Raw genomic sequence first — 22460 nt, forward strand, 5'->3', positions numbered from 1 at the left:
ATACGTGTCCCTCCCGATCCACAAACTATACAGCAGTCTGTAAATGCAGCACATAACGTTTGACACCTAATCCACCTCCTGTGGTTGCTGTACCTGGCAGTTCTCATGCTAGCGGGCCAGATGTTAGGATTCCTACATCGTGGCAAGGCTCGTCGGCAACTCCAGTTATGGGTGCAGGTGCCATCGGATATTCATCAAAACATGCACTTTATGCTGCTGAGCGTGACCGGTGGGGGAAAATGGCATATGCTTCATCTCTAGCAGAGACAATTTTGCTTGAAATCACTGTTGTTCATGAAGGTGCCAGAGCTCGCAAGAAATGTGGTATTACTATCAGAGTACGTCTACCTTAAGTATGCTGTGGCTTGCTAACACTTCAATTTAGAATATATGTGAGGGTAAGAAGGATGTTGATGCTCAAATTGACACTCCTGGGCTCATTGAGCTAGCATTGGAGACCGTTGTCCCAAAGCTACGCAAATTTGGTGGAGAATTTATCTGGTGTGTTGAGGAATTCATAATCCGAGATGCTGCATGGGTGGACCTATCCAATCACCCACCATCAGTCCCATACTTCTACGATCAATGCCTGCAGCCATCTTGCAAAGGCACCAAATCGACCTTCAAGTCTAAGCAATTCATGCTGATGGTTGTTGTCCCAGAGGCTCAGTGGAACAAATATGAAAATTGGTTGGAGCAAATAGTACGTGTTTTTGTCTGCTTACCACTAGTACTAACCATGATTTTGTGGTCCAGGAAGCGGAAGCTACCCGAACGAGATGCACACAATCTAGTGACGTCAGTTGCAACCTGCCTGCATCAGCAACAACAACTTCACTCACCGAGAATGAGCTTTTCTTGCCCTCTGTTACTGGTGACAATTCTGCGCGGCCTGCATCAGCAACAACTTCACTCGCTGAGAATGAACTTTTCTTGCCCTCTGTGAATGGTGACAATTCTGTGGTGGTCTCTACCAAGCGAACCCACCAGCGCGGCTCTAGTGGTCTCAGTGGGGCTTCATCTCCACCTCAGAAGAAGAATTTACCTGTCACAACCCAATAACGAATAAACGCTAGGGCAGAGACTAGGACTCAAACTGAGGATAATCACAACAAGAGGATAAGGAGCAAGGACGTCTTGGATTGCTACAATGTAGATACAAGAGGTTTGAACTAAGGAACTTATCGACCAAGACGTGCTACCTATATACAACTATTGAAATGGAGATTGAAACTGAGATACAACTACTAGCCAATCATAAAAAGGAAAAGGGAATCGTACCATAGAACATCGTAGAATATTAAAGAAGTATCACGTGACCATATCTTATCTTATCATATCTAATCTAATCTATTCACAATCAAAGAACTCGTCTTCTTCATCAGTCACATCGAAGACACGTGTCGTGGGCGCTAAAGGAATCTCTGAACTAGTAGATGCTTTCAGGGGTAGGGTTAGGGTTTGAGTTAGGCACTGTGTATTGGCGCTTAGGAAGATTCAAGAAAGAATAATGGTTTGTTAAAGGTACTTGTGACATTACCTATGGTAGTTCTCTGTTCACCTGATTGTGAACGACTCAAAGAAGTCTTGAAGATTGGCGGAGGTGCCAACCTAAACATAAAGCAAGGTATGTACATTCATCGAATTTCTCAAATTGTGTCGATGCTTACTAGTATTTCAGTCTTTGGACTACAGAATGAAAGTGTTCAATTCCACCAAATCCCTACGCACACCATTACCGACCTCTTGCTAAACAAACAGCATCATTCGTTTTCAGTGGACACAGCTGAGTCATCCATTGGGCAGCTGACTATTGATACATCAACGGAAGGTTTCATTGGAATTGGCGGCTTCAAGACTGCGAATGCCGGATGGCTCACACTTACAGCTCCTCCCAGGACTGGTCTTGGATCAGTCACTTGTCATAAAGTTGTAGTCAAATGTCCATTCTACAAAGTATTTCCAACTGCTGTGAAGGCTGGACATTATAAGGTTGGCCATTATGCGCTCATTGACGAGCTACCCAAGCTATTCAGAGAGGCCAATGTCTTATACTGGTCCAAATCTTTATTAAAGCTCACTTACGACTTTATCGACTGTTCCATTGCATCCTCACCTGAACCTCCAACATTCGTGGTCCCATGTGTTCGATTTGTGGAAGCTGGCCTCGCATTATGCTACAGTCAGGGCGGTAGCAAGCCGGGAACAAAGACAGGGTCAACACGGGCCGCCTTTCTCCTCAAAGAGCTCATTGAGGGTGGTGATGACGAGTTTCTCAAATTCATCCACAATATGGACGCCAATCCATTACTTGATGAATTGGATTATGGCTATGACATGGCAGAATTTTTTGCCTTCACGCAGCATGTCCAATATGTCAAGACCAGCAAGCTAGCTTTCATATCTGATTATCAGGGTGCGTCTCATTCACTGATACATTCAATCTTCAGTTGTAATGACACAATATATTCAGGTAGTACAGTACTACTCACAGATCCTCAGATCTTGACTCATCCGTATGTTTTCATTCATTCGGAATACTCAATACTGATGTTCGTGTAGGTCAGTCAGCAATGGAAGTGATATTTTTGGCGAGGGAAATATCGAGGTGGCCGTCAGCCAATTTGAAGACCAGCATGCCTGCAATGAGTACTGCAAATGGCCTGGGTTTGGGCTGGAAGCATTTGTTACCGAAGTGAATGACCATGACTCGGAAGTAGGAAATTAGATTGACAGGACATGTACTCAGCGGACTGATATATTATATAATTTTCTTGCGTGTGAGGTGTCCGATGTCCCAATTGTGTGATTACCTCATTTGGTGCATGTCACGTCGTGTAACGGAGCGCGCGCGTCCGGCTTTCCATAACAAACAACCCTGTGAATCGATTTAGCCAGAATTATCAGCCTAGGTATATCAGGCAGTTTAAAAACAGTCTAACCTTCTATTTCATAACGCGATGCATATAGTATAACTCATAAACCACCCCTCGACTCCCATACTCGTTAACATGCGCCAGCCCCACGCTCGGCACTAGTATTAATAGGCTCCTCATCTGACTCCGAGTCAGGCGTAAATTTCCGAGAGGGAGGAGGGTTCGTTATGGGGCTATGATCGGGTTGCTGGCGCATTGGTGGTTTGTGGGCCCGTTGTATTGGTGGTGACCGTGTTGGGGAGGTGGCGGGCGGCGTTGCTAGGCTGCTGCTTGGTGTGTATGGATGCGGAGTTGGTGGGAGGCCTAGAGGTAAGCTTGAATACATCGTACTACACGTAGGCGGTATAGGCATCCACATACACAAGTAGTATGACCATATCCTATACTTGCAGCTGTTTTCCCCGCACCCGCCTGCGCCTTACGTGACGTGGCTTTCTTGCAGACATCCCATCATGAATAAAACTATTCCGCGAGATGTCATGCCGCCATCATCAGCTCGTGCCCAAAGGCATCATATAAGTGATAGAAATTAACTGTCAACCAAGAGCGGCAATGATATTATATCGGTGACTTAAGAGCTCACTCACTCTTCGTGGGCGCGCGCGAGACCGCAAGTACCATCCAAGGTCAGGCTATCAACGGTCTCTTCAAAGATCAGGCAGCTTGCTATCAGATCCCACCGATGGTGCAATTCAAATCATGTTAGATGCAAACTAGGGAGTGCGGGTATTACTAGCTATAAAGCTTATAAGGAGAACTATGTACCATGTAATATCCTAGGGAAGGTCCAAAGTCCAATAAATGCTCAAGGACCGATGTTAATGGGCGTGCATCCAACATTCACAACGCCATTCTAAAATTTCACTGTCAGACACAGACAAAACAGAAAACATCGTTTAAAACTCACCATCTGGTTGTTGCTGCAACACATAGGTTGCTGTCTGCAGCTGGCGCCGCTGCTAAGGGCGGCGATACCAAGAGGGGTGCAGCTCTGGCCAACGTAGCCGCTGAGAGTAGTGGGTAATTCTGCAAGGCCATTACGCCTTGCGGACGCATTGTACTCGGAAGTCTGCACAAACCATGAGTATCAATAAAAATACATAGGAATCCATTACTCACAGTGGTAGCGCTCTCACAACATTGGACGTTACCAGTGTTGCACTGGCCATCACGGAGAGTGAGGGGAGTGGCGACAGCGAGAGCTGCAAGGAAGACAACAGCGAAGAAACGAGCGAACATTGTGTTAAATTGAACGGTTAAAAGAGTGTGGGGATGTGTGATGCTGGGAAACTAACTGAAGAGGAGATGGGTTCTGAAGAATCGAATGCATTGTAGTCCACCTTTTATACGATGAATACATGTTGTAACCCGGGTACTCCGCCGTCTTTGTTCATGTTTTTTTAGATCGGATAACCGATGGGCCAATATACCGTCTGGTCCGTGGTCTGGAGCATGTACTAGCCGTACATGCAATTAAATGTGCATTACGTGAATATTACTTTAGCGTGAAGCCAACGCGTTTCAACCACGTGACTCATCACCATGGTCATCCGAAGTCCGAGAACTATCCGACTCTGTGTTCCTCTAACACTACTGTACTTACTACTTACGCTCAGACGCAGCGTGTCTAAATATTTTTGTCCGTGCCAATTTGTGCAATCTGGAGCTTATGTATAACGTCAGTTGCTAGTACACGTACCACTAGCATCATGATGGAGTGCCATGGCGTTGTAAGTTTGTAAAAACTCTCACTGTATTGCCACGACAAGAACAGGAAGCACAATGTGATATAGCTCAGAACTTCTACTCAATATTCGATCTTTTGCACGTAAATTCTGCCAGTAGTCTCGCATGCTGGAACCAGGGTGCACAGTTCTTCTGATCTTGGAAGTGCCGTGCATGTAAAAAGTACGAGATAAGCTGAACATGAAGACCGAACCCTTTTGAGATGAAAGATTCCAAGGACGTCTTCGAGCTTACGCGATTAACCTGCCATCGACTCTTGAAGCTTCCGAACGAATGTGTGCTGGATGAACACGAATCCGAGCTTGTGACACCGAAGCCTCGAGGCTAGCCAAGTAATTGCTAGATGTTGACGGTTTCACACTTGACATGACTGATCCATGAGCACAAGTACATCATATAAAGCGGGAAATCACAAAAGGAGTGTGAACGAAAGTGTGGATATCAGATTAAGTTGATCGATAGCTAGTGCAAGAGCCATTGACATCACTCACGATAGTCACGTCTCGTTGTGTCACTGATAGAAACGCCCAAACCCACATTGGCGGGTGTTCCAAAGCGCACGGTATTGTCTTCTTCTGCGTGCGTCAAATCTGCATGATTTTGAGTTGAGATTTTGAATAAAGTCGCAAGTAAAGAACGGAACAAGTACTATACATTTAACAATAGAGAAATTTTTTTCGAGCCTTCTTCACAACGGATAATTGTATCAGACACTCCATCTGGCGGTGCAACAAACGTTTTCGGCCGCTTAGCTTCGAGAAGATGGGCCGAATCAGCATGGCCGTCCTGATGATGAACGGGAAGGTGGTTGGCGTTATTAGTTCCGGTGACGGTAAGACAGCAGCTGGTCGCACAACGCTTTTGTCATAAACCTCCAGTATCCAGAAGATTGGAGTAACATTTATGAAAAAGCACGAAGCGAACACGAGCACCGCGTGAGGACTACCAGGGTCTTCACATTAGATTCCCTGTGTAGGTGCTGTGTTACCCGCGACATGAATGACGTGGTACTCACTAGAACTCAAGAAAAAAGTTGTCCCAACTTCCGTCATCATATTCATCTTCTGTGAATTATTGCGAACCCGTTCTACCTGAGCGCGTTATAGTGGTCACGTCCGTATGGATGCTCTGTAGAAGCCAGCTGAGCTGCCACTAATAATGGCAGGCGAACACGAGGATTGATGCCAAACAGGCTGGGCGTGTATACTTCTGGAGATTAAGTCATGTGCTAAAAACCGACAAAAAAATGACAGACCGCTCACCCATTTGATCTTGCAACGGCAGAGGATGTTCTGTTACGAGTCGCGGATCTGCCATGTGCTGCGAAAAGCACCTGCACTTCAAACATTATAGCAGTAGAACAGACTTATTTGCTTTCGTGCGGTCTTGGGAGGGTGTCACAATGCTCTAGCAGCGGTGAATTGAGAACGAGTGGGGATGGTAGGAAAAACTAGAGAGACCAGATGAAACTTATTGTCGATAGTAATGACAAAACACGAGACCTACTTGTAGATAGATGCCACCGTTCGAATCATCTTGCTCCTCCTGAGATCCTCCGAGTCAAGCCTCGACGGTCGCAAAACAAGATTTGTACGTCAACCTGTGGGGAAAGAACTAGTACACGTGACGTCAGGCTAGGCTCAAGTTGTTCAACAACTTTTGGACTTACATATCTGTAGTGACTGCTGGAGTATGATGTGCACTGTGCAAGCTTGAAGCCAACGTGCCTGATATGATATGTTCAAAGCCGTATACAACGTGCACACTACAAATTTGTTGCGAGAGGTTGACCAATTACACGTAAGGACAAGACGATACATAAAATTTACGTCGTCGTATATAAAGCAACGCCCCATGTCTGAACATGAATAAGGTATACAAGAATATGCTGTACTGCTTGAAAAAGTCGTAAGTGGAGAACGAAAATTCAGGCCACTACACATGTAGAAATACTTTAGAGAAATACTTCTTCAGGCCTTCCGCACCATGCACGATCGCCCCAACCACTCCGTCCGGCCGTAATCACAAACACCCTCGTCTGGCCAGCTTCCACAAGATAAGCCGAATAAGCATGGCCCTCCTGATCAACTAAGAACGAAGGTCAGCAGGAGATGTAATAGACGTCACCTGATGAAGATGAAGGCAGGAATGACTACTGATCGCACAATGCTTTTGTCGTATGCTTCCAGCGCACCCAAGGTCAAGGTAGCATCTGTATGACTCGGCGCGAACACAAGCACAGTGTGATACCAAGGTCTGTAGAGACCAAAAAGTGTCTTCACGTCAGATTCTCCTACCTCCGACCTGGACCAAATTTGGTGCGTCAGGTGCCCTGTCTCCAGCCTCCAGATGCTCCTTCAGTCAAGCACTCCAGTATGCATTGACAGGCTTCCCTGGAATTACAAACTCGTCGAGAACGATGTCGCTGAATCGGCAGTTGATACCGAGCATGAAAAGGATTGGGCTTCGTGTGGTGCTTATGTTGCCTGTCTTTAATGTCTGGTTGAGAATTGTGGTAGTCATCTCGAGCATCTCGGAGATGACAGGCAAACGCTCGGCATTATACGTCTCAAGAAGAGACTTGTCGGCGAGTCCTTTTTCGACGAGCGCGAGTTTCCATCCTAAATTGAACTGGTGCACATTAAGTCATAGGATAAATATTGCATTTGCGAAATAAGACTTACAACATCTTGTACACCTGAGTTAAGTCCCTGTTAATAGAGAGATAAGCGGGTATTAGCAGTCGATCAAAATGACACAGACTTGACCACCGGTTGGACTATGGACACTGAGAGTATGTCAGCAATAGCATACCAACTTGAGAAAGTACTCAAAAATAAACGTACTGAGCAGCATCTGTGAAGATTTGCATCAACACAGGTACATCATTCAAAAGTTGAACCACATACCACCCGCAACAAACACTCGACCCTCGCTAAACTTATTTACCATACGAATATTGGTCCTAAAGCAAACCAATGAAAATTAAAGCCGCATCGATGTACACAATACAAAAACACACCTGAACTCGCTCATCCAGATGACTTTGGTGAACGTAATCTCCGTAGGTATCAACGATGTAATGATCTCAAGGACCAGCTCCTCGCTTTGAGCAGCTTTCGTCAAGTCTACATCGCCACCAAAGATCAAGAATTGCCAGCCATCTTCGCCAACTTCATCTGTTGGACGTATTGAGAGGCTGCATGCACAATGTCAACGTACAAGCCTGAAGAGCAGAAACAACACATACCCTCGTTCCTTGAAGTATCCAAATTGGTGCCAGTACTTTCAAAACAGGATCAGGAGCACTTTCCTACGGAGTAAGTAGAATTGGGACGCACAGATCTATCAAGACCCACGCAAGTTAGACGAATATCTCCGGTGATCATTAGAGCATCGTCTCTCGTTTCGCCCAAAAATGTGAGGCCAAGTTGTTTGCGCACGATGCCTGAAAACAAAATCGAGATTCGTGCAGCATTTGAATTTGATCGCAACTCACCTTTAGCACCATCAGCGCCGATCAACCACTTAGTATTGAAAGTCTCCAGCATGCCATTCTTTTCTAAAACAGCTGTGACACTTTCGTCGGACTGCTCGAAGGAGCGCAGTTCGGTGTCCATCTCGACAGAGCACGAGAATTTTTCTAGGTGGCGTCGCAGAATCACATCTAGGAGTTGTTGACCTATGAATTTAGCAACGTACTAGTAGGAAATAGAACAAACACATTATCAGCATGGATGAGAAGGCAGCGGCTCCTCGTAATACGCACGAATGGTATCGCAGGTGTAGGTTCTATATGCGGGACCATTGGATATTCCTTCATAAGTTCCAACGTCCCTGGCTGGTACGAACGGATTACAGGGAAGGGTTTCCCCAAATCATTGATTTCTGGAACATTCAAGAAGCTGAAGAGATCGAGAGAGCGCGGCTAAACCATGAGTGGATGAGACTAGGATGTCAGACAAGTGGTGTCATGACAAACCCAGATTGCGGGACCTCGTTGTCCGATGTTAGGGTTGGGTTCTTTATCAATGATGCGAACTGGGATGCCGTTCTGAAGGAGTGTCAATGCTGCTACCAGACCTGTTGGCCCGGCGCCTACCTAAGGAAGGATTCAGCCGAGACACAATCTTCTATCATGAGCAGCTCACTCACAACCAACACGGGGGGAGTGAAATTCATGTGTAGACTTTTGGATCAGGATAACGGACAACTGTATCTTAATGTGACAGAAGGGCGCAGCCAATCAAAGCGGAAAGGTATCATGTGCCGCCCAACTGTGTATCTTATATCAGTGCCCTTATAAAACAAACTCACTAACCTTATACGTTCCCATGATAAAGCGCTCCGAACAAGAGCTTTAGTGCCAATCACGTGCAAACACTTGAGGGCACATGTTGCCTTGTGGGGCTTGCTGATCTTGCCCGAGGGTAGGCTATACTCGTCCAATCCTAAGGAGTAGTTGCCGAGTGCGAACTTGCTACTGAATCTAGTGCATCACAAGTACTTGAATATCGAATTTACCATGAGTAGGGATGATCGACGACCATCGCCTCGAATTACTACTATTTTAATGTCGCAGTCATTGCTGGGACCAGGAAGGCATGCCCAATAGAAATCCGGCAAGCTCGACAAGCAAAACTTTAACATCTACACTCGTAAGATTTCCGAGCTATATCAGAGTATGCAACTCAATTTCCGATTTCAAATATTGGGCGCACAGTTGGACGGGTGCGAATTTATAGTTTGTGATTGGAAACTGGAAGTCAAGCAATGATTGAATAAGAACGCGAATACTTACCTTCAGCACCACACATTATGTACCTGCAGCGGCTAGGGGGAAACAAACTTACTAACAACAACCTCACTGGCCGTGACAGCCTCATGATGGTGATGAAATCAGGAGTGAAGAGGATTCGACTACATTAGGTCCAGATTTAGAGTGTGCTCCCAAAGAAGTAACATTCTGACCTCTACAATACTTGATAACTACGTTGATTAGAAAATACAAATGAGTTGCGATGTAAGATCACACGCAAAAAGAACAGACCACTAAACATCCAAGAATATTTTTGAGAAATACTTCGTCACACCTTCTGCACCATGTACGATCGCCCCAACCACTCCGTCCGGCCGAATTACAAACACCCGCGTCTGGCCAGCTTTCACAAGGTAAGCCGAATAAGCATGGCCCTCCTGATCAACAAGAACGAGGTCAGCAGGGGATGTAACAATAGTGCTTGTTGCTGATGAAGGCAAAACGACGGCTGATCGCACAACACTTGTGCCGTACGCCTCCAACGCACCCAAAATCGGAGTAGCGCCTGCATGACTCGGCGCGAAACACAAGCACAGTGTGATACCAAGGCCTGTAGAGACCAAAAAGCGTCTTCACGTCAGATTCTCCACCTCCCACCTGGACCAAATTTGGCGCATCAGGCGCCCTGTCTCCAGCCTCCAAGTGCTCCTCGTCAAGCACCCCATACGCATTGATAGGCTGTCCTGGAACTGCAAACTCGTCGAGGACGATGTCGCTGAATCGGTAATTGATACCAAGCATGAAAAGGATGGGGGTTCGTGCGGCAGCAGTGTTGCCTGTCTTTACTCCGTGGTTGAGAATCGTGGTGGTGATCTCAAGCATCTCAGAGATGACAGGCAGACGCTCGGCATTATACGTCTCAAGGAGAGACTTGTCGGCGAGTCCTTTTTCGACGAGCGCAAGCTTCCAACCTAGATTGACCTGGTATACAATCAGTAATGGCATACACACTGCATTGAAAAGACTTACAGCATCTTGTATACTTGAATTGAGTCCCTGTTCATAAACAGATGAGTAGGTATCGAAATTTGATAAGAGCGCACACACCTGACCACCGGTTGGACTGTGGACACTGAGAATATATCAGAATCAGTTTGGAAAGGAAGCGCCGCTCAAAGATAGACATACTGAGCAGCATCTAAGTATACTTCCGTCAGCGCAGGTATATTATTCAAAAAGTAGAACTACATACCACCCGCAACAAAAACTCGGCCCTCGCTGAACTTGTTTACCATGCGGATGTTGGCCCTAAAGTGATAAATGAACATCAAAACGCATTGATATAACCGAAAAAACGCACCTGTACTCGCTTACCCAGACGAGCTTGTTGAACGTGACCTCAGTTGGTACCAGTGATGTGATAGTCTCGAAGATCAGCTCCTCGCTCTGAGCGACCTTTGTCAGGTCTACATCATTGTCCGAGATGATAAATTGCCAGCCATCTTCGCCGACTTCGTCTGTTGGACGTAACGAAAGGCTGCCCATCGTCAACATACAAACCTCAAGAGCAGAAACCAAACATACCCTCGTTTCATGGTTCCAAATCGGTGCCAATACTTCAATACAGAATCAGAAGCAGTCCTTCATGGAATGAGTAGAAATCGGACACACCGTTCTATCAAGACCAACGCCACGTAAACGAATGTCTCCCATGACCATTCGGACATCCTCTCTAGTCTCGCCCAGGAACGTAAGCCCGAGGTGTTTGCGCACGATGCCTGTAAATCATAGCTCAAACTTATCCTACTATATTGAATTCGATCGCAACTCACCTTTAGCACCGTCCGCGCCGATCACCCACTTGGTATCGAAAGTCTCCAATATGCCATTCTTTGCTAGCACGGTCGTGACACCTTCGTCGGACTGCTCGAACGAACGCAATTCGGTGCCCATCTCGACGGCGCACGAGAATTTCTCTAGGTGCCGTCGCAAAATCACATCTAAGAGTTGTTGACCCATCATCTTTGGAATGTGCTACAATACAAACATAATTAGTTGAAAACAACGGTCCTGCATAGATGGTACGTACGAATGGTATCGCAGGGGTAGGTTCCAAATCCGGGACCATCGAAGATTCCTTCGGAGATTCCAACGTCCCAAGCTTGAAGGAACGAACTATAGGCATGGGTTTTCCCAGTTCGTTGACTTCTGGGACGTCCAGGAAGTTGAAGAGTTCGAGTGAGCGTGGCTAAATGATACATTAGATGAGACTACAGGGTATCGGTGGTTTCATGACAGACCGCGATTCCGGGACCACGCTGTCCGATGCGAGGATTGGGGTCCTTGTCGATGATGCGAACTGGTATGCCGTTCTGGAGGAGCGTCAACGCTGCCACCAGACCTGCTGGCCCAGCGCCTACCTAAGAGAGAGAAATCAAGATTATGGGGCGGCCGTCCTTCATGTGCAGTTCACTTACGACTAGCACGTGAGGACGAGTAGAATTCATGAGTAGAATCAGTAGATTTGTGAGGTTGTTGGAGCAGAATAATGGACGGTCACATTTTTTATCGTTTATGACATAGGGAAAGGGCGGTGCAGTAACGATCAGTGCCCTCCAGCTGCGTGTCCTGTGTCAGTGCCGCAGCTGATCATGATAGAAAGGAATCAGCGATGTCACGCGTTGCTGTTCAAGTTGGATATGTAATTTGTCAACCCGACTCTGGACTGCGGAGTCCGGATTAACACTACAGCTTTCATGATAGACGTTTATTAGATGGTATCAATCGATCTCGAGGAAACTCACAGAGGCTTCAGAAAGTCAGTCAATGCATCGAAGGCTAATTGTAAATTAGGAAGTCCTGACATTGCAGGTCTCTTAACGGTAGCACGCCCTCTTGTTTTGTCAGAATGGGGAGTCAATCTAACTCTAAAACTGTTCCAGAGCCATGGCGTCTCCGAGCTGATAATCTACTGGGTGAAGGGAAGCTTTGTACGCCCATGCTGTGCACCTCCGTTACTAGTAGCAGAGCTTCTGACGTAGATATCATAACAAGATCAACGGTAGAAATACATTAATTGTTCTAGAAGCAGCAACAAGATCGACCGCGTCCATGTTGCCCGGTATCTACCTGCGCCACTACTGGTTGCTGTTGCGTATTGGGATCTGGTGTAGGAGGCCCATCATAGTCTTCATCACGTATCAAGGAGTGCTCACTTCCAGGAGCACCCGCTGCAGCATTACGCTGTAGATTTAAACATCAGACACCCAAGAAACAGTTATAAAAATGATCGGGCGTACTAGTCGACCCTTGGCAAAAGAAACGTCGACCACGGGTAGCGTTCCACGATGGGGTGGCAGGGTGAATAGGCGTCGTAGGTGTTTTTTCAAGGTGGTAGTAGCCTCTACTGGTGTTGAGGTAGTAGCTGGTGCAGGTGGAGGAGCTGAACGTGGGGTTCTAGTTATAGTGAGCCTGAGTCTTTTGAGGTGCCCAGGGCGCTGTGGAGGTCGTGGCCGGGAAATTTGAGAATGCTGTAACGAATGTGAGAGGGAAAAGAAGAAGGATCCGCTGTTGTACCCACTTGATGCCTCCCATGGAAGAAATTGGGTTCCGTATCGTAGCCATCCTGATCTTGCCCGGGAATCTCTGCCTGCATAAAGGTCAGCACTAAAAGAGGCGAGGAAGGAAGTGCATACGCCAAGAATACGGTCATTCTGTTCAGTGAGCGCGCTACATCTTTCCTTAAATTCTGAGGGAAATAAGGGTGAGTATGATAACATCCTGCAACGTCAATGAGAACTTGCCGTTCGACCAATCGAGGCAGCTGGCCTTCGTGGATTCATCAATGGCATTCATCATGCATTGGTGTGCTTGGAGGGCTTCATCAGATTTACTTGCTGAAAGGAACGCCTGGCACCGTTTCTGGTGTGCAGTGAGACACAAAGACTCGAGATCCCAGCCGAAGAGCTGGCCAAAGCACTCAGTTATTAAAAGTATCGTGTATGCATCATGTTGACCCACCACAGTCAAGTCTTCGTATATTTGAGGCACGTATTTCGATGGAAAAGCGCCTGAGTTGACAGCGGCGGTGAAGTGAGCAGCGGCTTTGTCGTGATGCGCACCATCCGAGGCTTTGATTCCAAGCTGAACACGTAGATATGCCTGATGTGCGAGTGACAAAGATCAGTGTCGATCACCTAGCATAGCCGAAAAATACTTACTTCCACAACATGACAGCCAAGAGGATCAGTATTCAGACAAGCGGCAGCCAGCTCTTTGATGAGCAGCATGGCTTCCTCGTGTTGATCTGCATTGAAGAGCGTGATGGCCTAAAATACGGAGTGAAGCAGATAGTATGCAAAACGAATTTAATCTACCTTTATCAAGAGAAGAAAGTGGTTGGCTATTGAGTCTTGATTTGTGAACATGGATGCGACATCCAATGCTGTCCTTGCTCCCCGGACGTGGCCTTTTCCGCAGAGGGCGATGGCTTTGGAGATATAGCCTGTCGACGAGGGCTGAATGCTGATGGACTATGTCACAAATGAAAGTTAGCCTTAGTAAGGGAAACAGTATAACTCACCTTGATTGCATCCTGAAGGGCATCGTCCCAGTCGTGTTTTCGAGCCATAACAAATGAGCGATGTGCATATGAAGTAAAGTTGTTGCCGTCGGCGTTGATCTCTTGAGTGAGTAGCTCTTCAGCGGTAGACAGGTCCCCAATTAGACATGCATTATGGGCTGTCGTGATAGCGAGTATCTGTACGATGGAAGTTCAAATTGTGTTATGAGAGTCAAGGATGGAAACTCGCCTTTGAATTAGCATTGCTGGGTACTGCCCACTCTGAGATCTTGTCGTCTACACCTCCGCTGAGGATGTACTTGCCGTCTGCAGAGAATGTGACACAGGTCACATAGGATGAATGCTGGAAGATAGCGATAGTTCGTCGATCTGAGAGCCGCCAGAGACGGACATGGTTGTCACTAGATGCAGAAGCGACGAGGGTGCCAGCGGGATTGATGGCAATGAAGTTGTTCGAACTAGTGTGGCCTTCCCAGGGGGATGACCGACCTGCTGCCAGGTTGATGTGTCCCACTCTAGAATTTCATAATCGTTTGATGAAAGAAGGCGTGTGCCATCGGGCGTCCATGCAAGTGTGTCACCTGTCAAAGATGCGACGCGTTCCCTTGTGCCTGAATTATAAATACCGATACTGTTGCGATGGCAAGAAGTTGTCCAGAAGGCGAATATCGAATGCAGACCCAACCACCGCACTCGATTGCATCTCCTTGCATCTCCCACGTTTTGGTACACCAAAACTTCACCGTCTCATCAAGTGAACCAGTGGCCAGCACCGTACCATCCGGAGAAAATTCCACTGAGCTCATCCCTTCAAAGTGGGCTTTGATGGGTTGGGTGATGGATTCGCCACTTTCTCCGTGCCAGGCGATGACCTCTCCATTTCCATCACCGCTTGCTATGATTTTACCATCTCGTGATACCGCCAATGCCCACACCCCACCGCTATGCCCCTCCATCTTCTTCAACACAACACCTGTCTCCAAGTCCCACAGACGAAGTGTCTTGTCGTCGGAGCTCGTAACCATTCGTCGCTTATTGGGGAACACTGCGACTGCGTTTACTCTATCCTCATGATCTTCAAAAACTCGAAGGGGTGTTAAGATTGGAATGAGTTGCGACATTTTACTGCAGGTTGATGGTGTCGAGCACGGTCGAGGGATTGTGGGTAAGCTGCAGAGGTGCGTGTATTGGGCGTTTTTATATGACTACCACGCTAACCTTCCCCGTGGCCATGGACCCTCAAGACACGAGGCAATTTACCATAACCGTTTCAGCAGGAATGCTTCCCATCAGTCATAACCGTCCTCTTCGGCTGCACTGTGTACATGCGTCCAACTCATGTCTCTACAGCTTCCATGACATATTCCCTCCCATCCAAGCGCAGTCACTCCTTCCCGTCGCTCGAATGTGGCTGAACAATGAAAGTTCGGCGTAGGTTGCTGCATAGATACCATTGTTTCTCGTGACGAGCAGTTTTTCACACACTTCCGAGTCATTATGTGACTTGTCTGAGCGCGCGTAGCTCACTGCACATATCGTCTCCTCATCTCGTCGATTCCAAACATCCGCCTGTCTCAGGTCCAAGGACTCGCGATCCCTCACCTTGCGACTCGCTGTAGACTAAGTATAATCTAAACAGTACGGTGCCTCTTGAATCTTGATTCTCATACTCTTCAAGGTCTGAAATGATGACGATAACATACACTTATGATTGTATTTTCACATTGCTTACTAGCAGCACTTTCACACCTTGTATTTCGTCGTCTTTCTACGCTCGACTTCTCGTGGACTACATCGACTTCAGTAACAGCGCAAAAGAGCTCTCGCCCAGAATTTTGCCTTCCTCTATAGTATACCCTCCCAGTGCTGCACTGCCACGTACATGCGTCTCTGACTCTCATCTCCACAGCTCCTAGGATGTATCTCTTTGCAATAGATTGCAATAGCCCCGTGAACATAATGATACTATGTTCTTTTTTGTGTCTAATGCCAAATGATTCTCTATCTACTCTCCACAGGATGTGCCGTCACCACCAGGATGGCAATTGATGCACGACGAAACGATGAATACGAATTCGACGTCATCTTATCTGGGAGCAACACCCCCATTTCCTAACAAGTTGGTATGTAGTTCAACGCCATGTTGCTTTCACTATCAGTTTACAAACATGCTACTATCGAAAATCGGGCTGTCCAGTGAGGAGGACAAGGTCAAAAAGCGAATACTAACACGCGCACTACACGCTGGTACGAATATGTAAGGTTCTGTATGAAGCGGCGAAGTATAGATTTCCAACAGCTACAATTTGAATAAGGTATGCAAAAATGAGTCGTGCTTGAAGACAACTTGAAGGAGTCATAAGTAATGAACGAAAACTCAGGCCACTACGCATCCAAAAATATTTTGGAAAAATACTTCTTCACACCTTCTGCACCATGTACGATAGCCCCAACCACTCCGTCAGGCCGTATCACAAGCACCCTCGTCTGACCAGCTTCCACGAGGTAAGCCGAATAAGCGTGGCCCTTCTCATCAACAAGAACGAGGTCAGCACAGGATGCAACAGTAGCACCTGTCGCTGATGAAGGCAGAACGACTGCTGATCGCACGATGCCTGTGTCGTATGCCTCCAGCGCACCCAAAATCAGGGTAGCATCTGTGTGACTCGGCGCGAACACAAGCACAGTGTGATACCATGGTCTGTAGAGACTAAAAAGCGTCTTCACATCGGATTCTCCACCTCCCACCTGGACCAGATTTGGTGCATCAGGTGCCCTGTCTCCAGCCTCCAGTTGCCCCTCGTCAAGTACCCCATACGCATTGATAGGCTTTCCTGGAACTGCAAACTCGTCGAGAACGATGTCGCTGAATCGGCAATTGATACCAAGCATGGAAAGGATGGGACCTCGTGTGATGGCCATGTTGCCTGTCTTTATTGTCTTGTTGAGAATCGCGGTGGTCATCTCAAGCATCTCGGAGATGACAGGCAAACGCTCGGCATTATACGTCTCAAGGAGAGACTTGTCGGCGAGTCCTTTTTCGACGAGGGCAAGTTTCCAACCTAGATTGAACTGGTATACAGTCAGTAGCTTTATACATACTGGATTCGCAAGACATACAGCATCTTGTATACCTGAATTGAGTCCCTGTACAGAGATAGATGAGTAGGTATCAACATTTGATCAGAGCGCACACACCTGACCACCGGTTGGACTGTGGACACTGAAAATATGTCAGAATCAGTTTGGCAAGGAAGCGCTCAAAGATAGACATACTGAGCAGCATCTAAGTAGACTTCCATGAGCGCAGGTACATCAAGCAGAAAGTAGAATCACATACCGCCCGCAACAAAAACTCGGCCCTCGCTGAACTTGTTTACCATGCGGATGTTGGCCCTAAAATAGATAAACAAACGAACATTGAAGACGCGTTGATGTAACCAAATAAGACACAACCTGAACTCGCTCACCCAGAGGAGCTTATTGAACGTGACCTCGGTTGGTATCGCTGATACGATAGTCTCGAAAATCAGCTCCTCACTCTGAGCGATCTTTGTCAGGTCTATATCATTGTTCATGATAATAAATTGCCAGCCATCCTCGCCAATTTCATCTGTTGGACGTAATGAAAGGCTACCCAGCGTCAATACACACATACCCAAACCTTGAGAAGAGAGACTGGACATACCCTCGTTCAAAGTTTCCAAATCGGTGCCAATGCTTCAAAACAGTATCAGGAGCATTCATAGGGCAAGTAGAAATCAGACGCACCGCTCTATCAAGACCAACGCCATGTAAACGAATATCTCCCATGACCAGTCGGACATCGTCCCTAGTCTCGCCCAAGAACGTAAGCCCGAGCTGTTTGCGTACGATGCCTGTAAACCATAACTCAGACTCATCCTGCTGTATTTGAATTCAATCGTGACTGACCTTTAGCACCATCAGCGCCGATCACCCACTTAGTATTGAAAGTCTCTAATATGCCGTCCTTTGCTAGCACAGCTGTCACACCTTCGTCGGACTGCTCGAAAGAACGCAGTTCGGTGCCCATCTCGACAGTGCATGAGAACTTCTCTAGGTGGCGTCGCAGAATCACATCTAAGAGTTGCTGACCTATCAGCTTTGGAATGTGCTACAGCATAAAAAAACCATCAGTATGGCTGCTAAAAAGACGACAGTTTTATACAGCACGTACAAATGGTATCGCAGGGGTAGGTTCCATATGCGGGGCTAGCAAAGAATCTGTCGCAGATTCCAACATCCCAAGCTTGTAGGAACGGACTATAGGGATGGGTTTCGCTAGCTCATTGACTTTCTGGCACATTCAGGAAGTTAAAGAGTTCGAAGGAGCGTGGCTATATGGTACATTGAATGAGAAAGAAGAGCATCAGAGAAGTGATGTCGTGACAAACCCAAATTCCGGGACCACGCTGTCCAATTCGAGGGTTGGGGTCTTTGTCGATGATGCGAACTGAGATGCCGTTCTGGAGGAGCGTTAACGCTGCCACTAGACCTGCTGGCCCAGCGCCTACCTAAGGAAGAGGAATTCAGTTGAAGCGCGACCATCGATCATATGCAGTTCACTTACGACTAGCACGGGAGGACGAGTAGAATTCATGTGTAGAGTTCAGAAATTTTGGATCAGAATAATGGACGGTTACATCTTATAAGATAAGGGACTGCCGATGGCAGTTCGTCATACTTCAGCGTGTGCCCTCCCACTCAGTGCCGAAGCTAATAGAAAGGAACCGCACTGCCAGATGATTTGTCAAAACGCTTACCAGTGACTCCATCATGATGCGGCGGGTGCGGAGTCCGGACGCATTGCCATGGCTATGATAGGTGCTGACTCGGACTTCGAGCCATCAGATATTATTATTGATGTCTGTTCCCGAGTTTAAAGTGCCTTGCGGGGCTTAGCCACTGGCACAGGAAAGACAAACATACTTGCTGAATCCCAACATATATCGAGCGCGAACGTGTTGGTTACCACCGTGTCTAGACGATTCCAAAGTTATGCAAACAAAAATGTGTTCGAGTCAGAAGCGACTGCGGCCTTGGGGAAAGGATTGAATGAGAATACACCACCTAACCAGAATCGTCCCTTCTCTGGTCTCACACTCGTGACTGATTCTGTGACGCCTCGTTTTCTCGTTTGTCGATCCCCTTTTGGTACATCCTCATCGGAATAGTCACTGCCACCCCGTGTGTTGGTGAACACCATCTATCACCGAATACATACTCCCTGTAACTGGATCACTGAGAGACCAAATACTATCACTCATTCTTTTACCTAAATATGCCCTGATCAACGCCAATTGCTACGTGCCATCTGCGTCATCGATCCCGTGAATTGACTCGCGGCAAACTTGAATGACTCTCAATTTATTCTCAACACGCTGTGCTGTCACCACCGTGATGGCAATTGATACACGGCGAAACAATGGATAAAAATTCAACATCTTATCTGGGGCAACACCCCATTGCTTAACAGAAAGTTGGTGTCGTGTTGCTTTCATTTTCAGTTACAAACGTGCTACAATATAAATGAGATATATATATATAAGAATAAGCAGTGCTTGAACAATGAAGAAGTCATAAGTGAAGGACGAAAAATCGGGCCACTAAACATCTAAAAATATTGTGGAAAAATACTTCTTCACACCTTCTGCACCATGTACGATCGCCCCAACCACTCCGTCAGGCCGTATCACAAACACCCTCGTCTGACCAGCTTCCACGAGGTAAGCCGAATGAGCATGGCCCTTCTCATCAACAAGAACGAGGTCAGCATGGGATGCAACAGCAGTACCTGTCGCTGATGAAGGCAGAACGACTGCTGATCGCACGATGCCTGTGTCGTATGCCTCCAGTGCGCCCAAGATCGGGGTAGCATCTGCAAGACTCGGCGCGAACACAAGCACAGTGTGATACCAAGGTCTGTACAGACTAAAAAGCGTCGTCACGTCAGATTTTCCACCTCCAACCTGAACCAAATTTGGTGCATCAGGTGCCCTGTCTCCAGCCTCCAGCTGCCCCTCGTCAAGTACACCATATGCATTGATAGGCTTCCCTGGAACTGCAAACTCGTCAAGAACGATGTCACTGGATCGGCAATTGATACCAAGCATGGAAAGGATGGGATCTTGTGCGGTAATCATGTTGCTTGTCTTTATCATGCTGTTGAGAATCGTGGTGGTCATCTCAAGCATCTCGGAAATGACAGGCAGACGCTCGGCATTATACGTCTCAAGAAGAGACTTGTCGGCGAGTCCTTTTTCGACAAGCGCAAGTTTCCAACCTAGATTAAACTGGTATATAGTCAGTAGTGTTATACATACTGCGTTAACAAGACTTACAGCATCTTGTATACCTGAATTGAGTCCCTGTTCGGAGATAGATGAGTAGGTATCGGCATTTGATCAGAGCGCACACACCTGACCGCCGGTTGGACTGTGGACACTGAAAATATGTCAGAATCAGTTTGACAAGGAAGCGCTTAAAGATGGACATACTGAGCAGCATCTAGATAGACTTCCGTCAGCATAGGTACATCATTCAAAAAGTAGAACTACATACCGCCCACAACAAAAACTCGGCCCTCGCTGAACTTGTTTACCATGCGGACGTTGGCCCTAAAATGAATGAACATCGAAGACGCATCGATGTAACAAAATAATACGCACCTGAACTCGCTCGCCCAGACGAGCTTGTTGAATGTGACCTCAGTAGGTATTGCTGATGCGATAGTCTCGAAGATCAGCTCTTCACTCGGAGCGACCTTTGTCAGGTCTAGACCATTATTGATGATAGAAAATTGCCAGCCATCCTCGCCGATTTCGTCTGTTGGACGCAATGAGGTGCTGCCCCATGTCAATATACACATTCCCAAGCCTCAAGTTCAGAGACTGGACATACCCTCGTTCAAAGTTTCCAAATCGGTGCCAATACTTTCAAGACAGTATCAGGAGCACTCTTTCGTGGAGTAAATAGAAATCAGACGCACCGCTCTGTCAAGACCGACGCCATGTAAACGAATATCTCCCACGACCATTCGGACGTCGTCTCTAGTCTGGCCTAAGAATGTAAGCCCAAGTTGTTTACGCACGATACCTGCAAACAAAATTGAGATTCGTGGTGCTGTATTTGACTTCAATCGCCACTCACTTTTAGCACCATCAGCGCCGATCACCCACTTAGTATCGAAAGTCTCCGATATGCCGTCCTTTGCTAGCACAACCATGACACCTTCGTCAGACTGCTCAAACGAACGCAATTCGGTGCCCATCTCGACAGTGCACGAGAACTTCTCTAGGTGGCGTCGCAGAACCACATCTAAGAGTTGTTGACCTATCATCTTTGGAACGTGCTACAGCACAAAAAAACCATCAGCATGGCTGCTTGAGAGACGACAATTCTACATAGCACGTACAAATGGTATCGCAGGGGTACGTTCCATATGCGGGACCATCGAAGATTCTGTCGCAAATTCCAACGTCCCAGGCTTGTGGGAATGGACTATAGGGATGGGTCTCGCTAACTCATTGACTTCTGAAACATTCAGGAAGTTGAAGAGTTCAAGGGAGCGTGGCTGGATCACGTATTAACTGAGACAGAGCATCAGAGAAGTGGTGTAATGACAAACCCAGATTCCGGAACCACGCTGTCCGATTCGAGGGTTGGGGTCTTTGTCAATGATCCGAACTGGTATGCCGTTCTGGAGAAGCGTTAATGCTGTCACCAGACCTGCTGGCCCAGCACCTACCTAAGGAAGTTGAATTAGACTGGCTCGAAGGCACAATCATTGATCGTATGCAGTTCACTTACGACTAGCACGGGAGGACGAGTAGCATTCATGAGTAGAATTCAGAGATTTTGGATCAGAATAATGGATAGTCACGTCTTATGACATAGCAGACAACCGATCAGGCGGAAAGGCAACGTAGGTAACGATACGTGTCCTACGACTGACGGTGTCCTGCGTCAGTGCCGCAACTGACTGCCATGTCATCATGAGTCGAGACTCGACTTCGAACCTATGTCTGTCTTTACAAACAACTACAAACAACCATGCTAGGGCTCCGTTGAATTATCAGCAACGCCCCATTTCCTAACGGAAAGTCGGTGTGTAGTTAAATGTCGTGTTGCTTTCATTTTCAGTCACGAACGTGCTACAATATAAATGAGATATATAGGAATAAGCAGTGCTTGAAGAAGTCGTAAGGACGAAAAATCGGGCCACTAAACACCTAAAAATATTTTGGAAAAATACTTCTTCACACCTTCTGCACCATGTACGATCGCCCCAACCACTCCATCCGGCCGTATCACAAACACCCTCGTCTGACCAGCTTCCACGAGGTAAGCCGAATGAGCATGGCCCTCCTGATCAACAAGAACGAGGTCACCACGGGATGCAACAGTAGCACCTGTT

The 22460-nt window shown here is 47.0% G+C and overlaps 8 protein-coding genes across 8 annotated transcripts; 2 read left to right on the top strand and 6 right to left on the bottom strand.

Moving 5' to 3' along the window:
• Window positions 1-167: 167 nt before the first annotated feature.
• Window positions 168-1062, top strand: EDB93DRAFT_1248527 (uncharacterized protein; the record flags this gene model as incomplete). The annotated part of the gene is made up of 3 exons (XM_041452728.1): window positions 168-338; window positions 386-703; window positions 757-1062. 3 exons carry the CDS (start codon window positions 168-170, stop codon window positions 1060-1062), a joined length of 795 nt encoding a protein of 264 aa, XP_041309477.1.
• Window positions 1063-1662: 600 nt separating this feature from the next.
• On the top strand, window positions 1663-2728 carry EDB93DRAFT_1082168 (uncharacterized protein; the record flags this gene model as incomplete). Its single annotated transcript, XM_041445672.1, has 3 exons — window positions 1663-2420; window positions 2478-2516; window positions 2572-2728. The coding sequence occupies 3 exons, from the start codon at window positions 1663-1665 to the stop codon at window positions 2726-2728; spliced, it is 954 nt and encodes a 317-aa protein (XP_041309478.1).
• Window positions 2729-3567: 839 nt separating this feature from the next.
• EDB93DRAFT_1203146 (hydrophobin) lies at window positions 3568-4403 on the bottom strand. Its single transcript, XM_041450963.1, has 3 exons — window positions 4056-4403; window positions 3844-4005; window positions 3568-3789 (listed from the first exon to the last, which is right to left on the bottom strand). The coding sequence occupies exons 1-3, from the start codon at window positions 4173-4175 to the stop codon at window positions 3742-3744; spliced, it is 330 nt and encodes a 109-aa protein (XP_041309479.1). The 5' UTR covers window positions 4176-4403; the 3' UTR covers window positions 3568-3741.
• Window positions 4404-6805: 2402 nt separating this feature from the next.
• Window positions 6806-8864, bottom strand: EDB93DRAFT_1239625 (FAD binding domain-containing protein; the record flags this gene model as incomplete). Its single annotated transcript, XM_041451663.1, has 12 exons — window positions 6806-6975; window positions 7052-7313; window positions 7367-7393; window positions 7446-7470; window positions 7588-7647; window positions 7705-7881; window positions 7933-7967; window positions 8024-8130; window positions 8182-8383; window positions 8452-8610; window positions 8665-8784; window positions 8838-8864. 12 exons carry the CDS (start codon window positions 8862-8864, stop codon window positions 6806-6808), a joined length of 1371 nt encoding a protein of 456 aa, XP_041309480.1.
• A 1322-nt stretch (window positions 8865-10186) lies between these two features.
• Window positions 10187-12261, bottom strand: EDB93DRAFT_204798 (FAD-binding monooxygenase). The gene is made up of 13 exons (XM_041455692.1): window positions 12246-12261; window positions 11919-12192; window positions 11742-11861; window positions 11531-11689; window positions 11274-11475; window positions 11113-11219; window positions 11026-11057; window positions 10802-10978; window positions 10694-10749; window positions 10630-10639; window positions 10554-10573; window positions 10471-10497; window positions 10187-10422 (listed from the first exon to the last, which is right to left on the bottom strand). The coding sequence occupies exons 2-13, from the start codon at window positions 11946-11948 to the stop codon at window positions 10361-10363; spliced, it is 1002 nt and encodes a 333-aa protein (XP_041309481.1). The 5' UTR covers window positions 11949-12192; window positions 12246-12261; the 3' UTR covers window positions 10187-10360.
• EDB93DRAFT_204215 (uncharacterized protein) lies at window positions 12098-14365 on the bottom strand. Its single transcript, XM_041455691.1, has 13 exons — window positions 14253-14365; window positions 14024-14200; window positions 13818-13973; window positions 13662-13769; window positions 13563-13602; window positions 13462-13511; window positions 13245-13407; window positions 13137-13189; window positions 13022-13090; window positions 12741-12971; window positions 12657-12684; window positions 12246-12605; window positions 12098-12192 (listed from the first exon to the last, which is right to left on the bottom strand). The coding sequence occupies exons 2-12, from the start codon at window positions 14069-14071 to the stop codon at window positions 12523-12525; spliced, it is 1029 nt and encodes a 342-aa protein (XP_041309482.1). The 5' UTR covers window positions 14072-14200; window positions 14253-14365; the 3' UTR covers window positions 12098-12192; window positions 12246-12522.
• Window positions 14366-16408: 2043 nt separating this feature from the next.
• On the bottom strand, window positions 16409-18644 carry EDB93DRAFT_1248532 (uncharacterized protein; the record flags this gene model as incomplete). Its single annotated transcript, XM_041452729.1, has 11 exons — window positions 16409-17095; window positions 17144-17170; window positions 17222-17246; window positions 17300-17309; window positions 17364-17656; window positions 17712-17743; window positions 17795-17901; window positions 17957-18158; window positions 18222-18341; window positions 18439-18558; window positions 18615-18644. 11 exons carry the CDS (start codon window positions 18642-18644, stop codon window positions 16409-16411), a joined length of 1653 nt encoding a protein of 550 aa, XP_041309483.1.
• An 865-nt stretch (window positions 18645-19509) lies between these two features.
• EDB93DRAFT_205007 (FAD binding domain-containing protein) lies at window positions 19510-22137 on the bottom strand. Its single transcript, XM_041455693.1, has 12 exons — window positions 21854-22137; window positions 21672-21791; window positions 21459-21617; window positions 21194-21395; window positions 21036-21139; window positions 20945-20976; window positions 20713-20889; window positions 20606-20661; window positions 20542-20551; window positions 20464-20488; window positions 20386-20412; window positions 19510-20337 (listed from the first exon to the last, which is right to left on the bottom strand). Exons 1-12 carry the CDS (start codon window positions 21881-21883, stop codon window positions 19651-19653), a joined length of 1629 nt encoding a protein of 542 aa, XP_041309484.1. The 5' UTR covers window positions 21884-22137; the 3' UTR covers window positions 19510-19650.
• Window positions 22138-22460: the final 323 nt, after the last annotated feature.

Source organism: Suillus bovinus, assembly GCF_016758785.1.
Source record: "Suillus bovinus strain UH-Sbo-P2 chromosome Unknown EDB93scaffold_15, whole genome shotgun sequence".
Taxonomy (NCBI): Eukaryota; Fungi; Basidiomycota; class Agaricomycetes; order Boletales; family Suillaceae; genus Suillus; species Suillus bovinus.